General features: G+C 33.2%; 1 protein-coding gene across 1 annotated transcript in view; it reads left to right on the forward strand.

The window, feature by feature from the left end:
- The window catches only part of LOC139491025 (peroxisomal acyl-coenzyme A oxidase 1-like), a 28,702-nt gene extending 24,972 nt beyond the window's left edge, over nucleotides 1–3,730 (forward strand). The window contains exons 13-14 of the mRNA XM_071278281.1: nucleotides 1,871–2,077; nucleotides 3,467–3,730. Coding sequence (XP_071134382.1) covers nucleotides 1,871–2,077; nucleotides 3,467–3,526 — 267 coding nt within the window. The 3' untranslated portion in view covers nucleotides 3,527–3,730. The remainder of the gene's footprint in view (nucleotides 1–1,870; nucleotides 2,078–3,466) is intronic.
- The last annotated feature ends 4,818 nt before the right edge of the window (nucleotides 3,731–8,548 follow it).

The following is an 8,548-nucleotide window of genomic DNA, read 5'->3' on the forward strand; positions in this document are numbered from 1 at the left end:
TGTCAATTGGTTTTATATTATTCCATTGTTGCTTTATAACTTTCTTCAAATTATGGTTTGTATCGTTTTCCTCTTTATCCCTAGTTTTGACAATACATGCTTGTTACAATCAAAGATATAATTTTGGAGACACTTGGAATTTTCCCATCATAAATTTTACCCTTCTTTGATAATTACATAACCAATATCATCTGTTTACGATATATTTGATGAGACTGTCACCAAAGTGAGAGGTTTAGCGCTTTAAAACCAGGTTTAATTCACCTTTTTTTACGTTTGAAAATGCCTGTACCAAGTCAGGAATATGACAGTTCCTGTCCGTTCGTTTTTGATGTGTTTTGTCATTCGATTTTGCCATGTGATTATGGACTTTCCGATTAGCTTTTTCTCTGAGTTCAGTATGTTTGTGATTTTATTTTTTATATACGAGGTGGTACACTATACGGCTTTATCAGACTGTGTGTTATTGGTTCATGATGATAGTTTAAACGTTCAAGTTTTCCTTCAGGTTACGCTAAGATATAACATTAACAGACCTTTGTCTTATGACGATTACTTTATGCTCCTACTTGTACATCCTTCGTTTTGTGGAATTCAAATGCAATAATTAGAATTTCATGAAATCTAAGAGCAGATATAATAATAAACTGTTGCATTCATTAACTTCTAATGACGTATATATCAATGTAATACATATAGGAAGATGTGGTGTGAGTGCCAATGAGACAACTCTCCATCCAAATTTATAAAAGTAAACCATTATAGGTCAATGTACGGCATTCAACAAGGAGCCTTGGCTCACACCGAACAACAAGCTATAAAGGGCCCAAAAATTACTAGCGTAAAACCATTCAAACGGGTTGACCAACGGTCTAATCTATATAAAAAACGAGAAACGAGAAACACGTATAAATTACATAAACAATAAACTCATCATAGATACCAGGAGTAAATTTAGTATATACGCCAGAAACCGCGTTTCGTCTACAAAAGACTCATCAGTGATGCTCAAATCCAAAAAAGTTAATAAGGCCAAATAAAGTACGAAGTTTAAGAGCATTGAGGACAAAAAATTCCTAAAAGTTTTGCCAAATACAGCTAAGGTAATCTATGCCTGAGGTAGAAAAGCCTTAGTATTTCAAAAAATTCAAAAAATTTTAACAGTAAATTTATAAATATAACCATATCAATGACAATTCATGTCAGCACAAAAAGTGATGACGACTGGGCTTGTGATACCCTCAGGGAAATAAATCTCCAACAGCAGTGCCATTGACCCAGTGGTTGTAAATAAACTCATCATAGATTCCAGGAGTAAATTTAGTATATACGCCAGACGCGCGTTTCGTCTACAAAAGACTCATCAGTGACGCTCGAATCCGAACAACACAACTACTGTAATCATATTCCTGACTTAGGACAGATGCAAACATCTGCAGTGGAATTAAACGTTTTAATGGATCCAAACCTTCTCCCTGTTCTGAAACAATAGTATAACATCACAACATAGGAAAACACACGATAAAATATCAATTGGAAGGATTAACTCAATAAAAAAAACATAAAAATTAAAACACTTTAAACGAATAAATATTTCAACATTTGAAATGTTTACAGCATCGAGGACAATGTATCATAATATTGATAAGCGTAAATAATTTAAATATTCATGGCAATTAAATGTATTTTGAGAAGCACAGTGAACACTGACTAGCTCTAAATGGTCGTGCCAGTCTATATTACTGTATACAATATTGGATTATTTAAAAAGTATTGTAAAATAAAGATTTTTATTCCTATAAAATGATTTTTATAAAAAGTAAAAACAAATAATACATTTTTTACATGACATTTTATTTTATTTGTATAGGACAACTTCTTAACAGGACAACATGCAGAGTATTTACAGAAGAAGATGCTGACTTTATTTGATGTGATGAGGCCTAATGCTGTCGCACTCGTAGATGCTTTTGATTTTCCAGACCATAGCTTAGAAAGCTGTTTAGGCCGTTATGATGGTCAAGTTTACCAAGCCTTGTATGACTATGCAAAAATGGCGCCTATGAATCAAACAGAGGTAATAACGTTAACGTTTGGAAACTCAATACGACACATTTTCTGTTACGTGTTCCTTCAGAATTATGCTTTTAGTCCTGACAATTCCTGAATGCTGATAATGGCAAACATTTTAAAACTTCGCACCATTAAAAGTTTCCTTTATGCGTGCTGATACACATTATGCAACAATATTATTTTTATACGCCTTAAATAGAATCACAATATATATAAGCACCTGTTTTTCAATGTCCTCTGCGTAGCTTTATAGATATAAAAAAAATCCTATTATGGTATGGAGTAGTCCTTTATTTCTAACAAAGTTTAAAATCTCAATTTAAAACTAAGACTGTGAACGATATTATGTGATCAATCGATAAATGTTGTCGTGGATATGCTTTATAACAGTTCAAAGTAGAATTTGATAAAAAAAAACATAAATGAGAAAAAAAGGTTTAACCGAAATCGTGAACGAAAGTTGGGTCTACTTTCTTATCTTTGACATTTTTAGTATAAAAAAAATGCCTATAAAGAACAGAAAAATACTTCAAATCAAAGAACTATTACGTTATGGTTTGAAAAGTAAACTCATCATAAACACATGTACCAGGGTTGAAATTTAGTATTTGCATTAGACGCGCGTTTCGTCTACAAAATATTCACCAGTGACGCTAGAATCTAAAAAAAAACGTTAAAAATGCCGAATAAATTACGAAGTTGAAGAGCATTGAGAACCAAATATTCCTAAAAGTTTTGCCAGATAACAGCATTCCTGATATAATAAAAGCCTGAGAATTTCACAAATTCAAAGTTTTGTAAACAAATAATTCATAATTATGACCATATCAATGATAATTCATGTCAAACACAGAAGTGCTAACTACTGGGCTAGTGATACCCTCGGGGAATAAAAACTCCACCTGCATTTTATCAATCCAGTGATTGTAAATGAGATATCGACAGTATAGTAAAGATTTTTAAGAGTTATACGAAAAGTAACGATTTTCTACATCCTTTATATTTCTTACACCAGGTATTTCAAAATACTTTTGTCGTATTTGCTTGTTTACTAGTAAACTAAAAGTCAAAATTTTCACACACCATAGATTGCAATGTTACCAAAAAGTCAGAACAATGTATTTGATATGAAAAAAGTAAAATAATAAAAATACTGAACTGAGAGGTATATTTTAAACGTAAAATTCTTAAGCAAATGGCACAATCAGCAGCGCTAACACATCAAACGAATGGATAACAACTGTCATATACCTGACTTGGTACAGGCATTTTCTTATGTAGAAAATAGTGATTTAAACATGGATTATAGCTAGCTAAACTTCTCACTTGTATGATAGTCGTAGACTTGTGTTTAACATACTTTGAATGTATATTTGATTGTTTTCTCTTACAGGTCCACAGCACCTACTACACACATCTCAAACCATTGATGAGTGCAGATTCAAAACTTTAAACATGACTTTTTTGTTTATTTTCGTTGCAATTATTCAGAAACTAAGTGATAACTCTCATACCATTTATATGGTAATAGCACTGTATTGGTGTGTTGAACTTTGAACCAAGGCTACTTCTTATGAAAAGTTAAAAAGATTGAATGTATAGTTTATCTTTAATCTTGTGATATATTTAAAATAATGCTATGAGGTTTTATATATTTAATATCTTGTTTGGTTGTTTGATTATAAATCTCGTTAATTATTTCGAATATACAAACTGAATAACACAAAACAGAGCGAGTACGTGTACGGCGAGACAGTAAAATCACAAAAATACGAGAAAAATTCATAAAAGAAAGTCCGTAATCAAATGGCAAAATCAAAAGCTCAAACACATCAAACGAGATAACAACTGTCATATTCCGTACTTGGTACCCACATTTTCTCATGTAGCAAATGGTGGATTAAACCTGGAATTAAAGCTAGCTTAACATCACACTTTTATGACGTATCCTCCTATGCCAAATACAACACCCATCAATGTCCATTAGAATTACGCAACTATGTGCGCGAGGGAGTACGACACAACCGATAATGTATAGATCTGGATTTTTTTTTAATATCTTACACCGCAAAAACAGGTCTCTCATGAGTTGAAATACAAATATATAGAATCAGACAAAGGATTTTGAATGATGATTAAAACAACATGTAGTTTTGACAAATATTACATGTTTTTATCCTTTACATAAAGGATTTTAACAGTCGACCAACTGTAACTTTTAAAAGAAATTTTCTTCTTTACCTCCTCCAAATTCATCTGTTTTATGCTTCTAAAGATCAAAATATCTCCGGGACTGCTGTGTATTGATAAAGGGTCATTTATATAAATAATGATAATTAGTTATGATAATGTTTAAAAGAGCTTAAAAAACCTAGCACTGAGAAAACCAGTACGTTCATTGTGCCGACAGTAAATCTAGGATGCCTCTCTTCCCTTCTGTCTTCTTGTTACGCTGTATGAAAGAAGGGGGTGGTTCAGTTTGAATTTCAACCAACTTAAGATTAATCCTGTAATATGTCCTGTTCCTTAACGGGAGTGTGTTCCGCAGCAGTGAAGAACGACAACAGTCAGTTATTGCATGTTATATCGTAATGCCACTCCCCCTTTCTTACTTGGATAATTGCGTGTTAATAGCAGATCTTTGATTGTTTCTGTTGAATTTATATATTCCTCTCATGAAATCGAGACAATTAAGAGCGAGACATGTTTCATATGTGTGGTCATCTGTCTGTCGAAGGCTGTATGTACATCAAGATGGGTTTTTTTTTGTCATCGGGCTACAACTGTCCCTAATTTTCCTTCTATTTCACAATTAATTTTCCGCGTTCACTGCTGGCTGTAAAAATAATAAAAATCTTAAAGAACTCATGAGACATATATTGTTAGGACACCTGTCTTCTGTTGAAGATTTTACACGTCTCCCTGTAGATGGATGACTAATGGCTATTTCTGTAGTTGGGTGGCTGTCTCATTGACGTATACACCACATTTCGTTTTATTCCTACGTCACTTAATTTAACGTGTACACAGCTGGCCGAAAAACAATTTGATAGCACTTATAAGACATAATGTTAGAACATTTGTCTTTTGTTGAAGTCTACACGTCTCTCTCTAGATGTCTTTCGGTTATTTCTGTAGTTCGGTTGCTGTCTCATTGGCGTATACCTAAAATCTCCTTTTATTCGTGCATCACTTATTTTCCATGTGCACTGATGGATGAAAAAAAAATCTTATCATATACATCTGATAACACTGCCTGTCACGTTTGTTTTGCATCAAATAGAGCGGATTGATTTGGAGTTGAATGTTTTCTACTTAACGTCTAGTAGCAAATACTTCACGCATAATACAGCCATTATGTCAGTTAATCCAATCTCAGAGTTAAGGCACATGTGACGAAAATTCAAACCACAGATTACAAATTGCGGTTTCACGCTGATTTTTTTGTCATAAGTTTATTAAAGAATGATTTGCTGTCTTATACTCTAATATCAGTTACTGTACTTCTGAGAAAATGCCTAACAACAACGCCATAAACAGCACAGAAGGCCATATCCGAGGGTCTGCATGGGGGTCTTTCAATTTTGTATTATTTATTATGTTCATGTAGCTATTTTTCTCTATTCTTTATAAATTATGCCCATTATTCTCTATTCTTTATAATTCAACATTCCTTTATTCTTTACACCTGTACTAAATTGTTTATCCTTTTTTTCTCTATTCTTTCATTTTGAGTCCCATATATATCTCCTCTGTTTTATTATGCAAGTTTCATCCATAATTCCCTATTCAGTAAACCCCATCCAGATCCTCATATATGTGTGCAATACAGCGCAATAATTAAACTACATAGGCTTGTCCTACTGTCAAAGAGTTTAAATAAACATTGGCGGAAGTTGTTTCATATACATAATAATAAGAAGATGTGGTCTGATTGCCAATGAGACAACTCTCCACCAGAGACATACTGACATAGAAGCTGACAACTATAGGTCGCCGTACAAGCTTCAACAATGTTCAGTGTTATTTAAATTTTAATTGTGTAGACGGCAAGTTTAAATTTAAGCTGTAATGTTATCAACGACTGTATTTGACATTGTGTTCTTAATACATTAATCATACTTGCCTTTCAACTACAGTCTTTTAGTTGTAAATAAGAAATACGTTGAGCTAAATGGTGCAAATACTCAGCATTAGATCTTACTCATGTTCATTTCAGTTTTTACAGAATATAACATAAAAGGTATTTTAACAAAATGTTGGTACAACATCTGTCATGTCTGTTCTTGGGTTTCAGATATTAAGTAGCTGGTATTTTGTTTATCCTGTAAGTTACATTTTTCTGTTACCTTAATGAAATGAACAGACCTGTTAGACAAAATAACTTTCCTGACTTGTAGTAAGGGATATTCATTGCATAAATTTTTCATACATATTATCTTCACAAACCTCACATTTACTTGATTTACCCCACTTGACTTGTTTATATAGTGTGTTTACATCATAACATTTCTGCATGTGTATTTGACACATTTGTTACTCGCTGTCATTGAGTAACACGAAACATATCAATTTCATATAAAATAAGATGCAGCTTACAGAAAACGATGAAAATGCAATACAATTGTCAAAAGTGCTTAAAAAAAGATGAAGTGGTTTATTGTTCGTGTATTGTGTATATATTTTTGTATGTGTATATATAAATTGTTTATGTCTGAAATTCCTTTTACTGTTTTTGGTATCGTATAAATGAAATGCAAATGTGTTAGTTATTTTATGTGTCATAAAAAATAAAGCATTACTTTGATGTTTATTTTGACACTTTTATAGCTAGATGTTAACTTCCCACCAAACATTTTAAAAATCAACACTAGATACAACAAATAAAAAATTGAATGGCTCCTGTCTTAAGGTTCATGTGGACCCTATAGCTAAAATGGCCGTATTTTCACCTCAAAATTTACTCTGAGTACAGACAAACCTGTGCATCTGTTAAAATTTTCAGGCATAGCATGCCCTAGATAAATAAATTTCAAATATGTTTTGTGTTTTAGAAAAATAAAAACTTACCAGGATTTTGCCGTGCACTTTTTTTCATTCCTCCAGAAGGTGCCAAAATAAACTAAGTTGGGAAACAGGTTTGAGAACTTCCCCACAGGTAATTATTGAAGTGAGCTGTTTTGTTTGACATGGACATGAGATGGACAATATATACCTGACAATAATTGGTTATTTAAACTGTGTACCTGAGTGGACCATATCAAGGGAAACTCAACTGTTTGTTAATTTTATCATCTTCTGCAGGGACGAAAAAAAGTGTACGGTAAAATTCAGTTAAGTTATGAATTTTCTAAATCATACAATGCATTTGAATTCTATTTATCTAGGGCATGCTATGCCTTAAAACTTCTCAAAATGCACAGGTTTGCCTGTACTCAGATTAAATTTTGAGGTGAAAATACGGCCATTTTAGCCATAGGGTCCACATGAACCTTAAGTTAACCTTCCGGGTCTAGATCCAGCGACTAGCAATTATTATAAGCTATTTTCAACGTTAAGTTTTCTGCTATGGTTAGTTTGATAGGAACAACGTGTGTCAGATCAATGATATTTTCTAAAAATTTGCATTGCTAAAAGTACAAATCAGTTAGATCACTATATTGAGACACTGTGCCCTAAGTTGTGGTCAAGCGAGAATTGTTGCAATGTTTCTGTCCATCAGACGGTCTCTTTCAGAATGTAATGCCGATGGACGAGACATATCTGTGTCCAGGGGCGGATCCAGATTTTTTTCATTCGGGGGCCCCACTGACTGATAGGATAGGGACCGCTCCAGTCATGTTTCAGTGACTCCCCAAATAATCAACCAAATATTTCCAACGAAAGGAGGGACAGGACCCCTTCCCTGGATCCGCCTATGGTGTCAACAGTTTATTAGTTCAAGTTATGGTAATAGCTTTCGGAGTTAGAAAGTAAAATCAGTGTCGGACAGCATTCATTTACTTCGCTTATGGTACCGTCCGGACAAACTTTGTGTAAGTACCAGATTTGAAATGTTTTTGTCGGATTTTTTCTCTGGTATCGGTGTATAAAGGTCGTTGTTGTGTTTCATCGTTAGAGAAAGTTTGTTTATCAGGGATACTTTTGGTCTATCGGCGATAGATTGTGGAATATGTTAATATATTCAAGTTCAATGAATGTACATATACGTACGTAGGTTATTTTTTAGAACAAAAAAAACTATGTTTTCAAAAGGTAGACATGTGCATTGTAGCAACTATTTTGAAATTGATTCTGAAACGGGTTTTATAGGGCTGCTGAAGCCAGCTTTGTCGAAGACCCAATTTTGGTTTTGTGATTTTTTCTGCTCTTTGGTTGGGTTGCTGTATCTTTGATACATTCCCAATTCCATATTCTCAAATTTTTTTTCATTAAAAAAATCACTGCCTATAATATAAAGTTTCGATAAAAATAG

The sequence above is a fragment of the Mytilus edulis genome, chromosome 10 (genome assembly GCF_963676685.1).
Source record: "Mytilus edulis chromosome 10, xbMytEdul2.2, whole genome shotgun sequence".
In the NCBI taxonomy this organism is placed as follows: domain Eukaryota; kingdom Metazoa; phylum Mollusca; class Bivalvia; order Mytilida; family Mytilidae; genus Mytilus; species Mytilus edulis.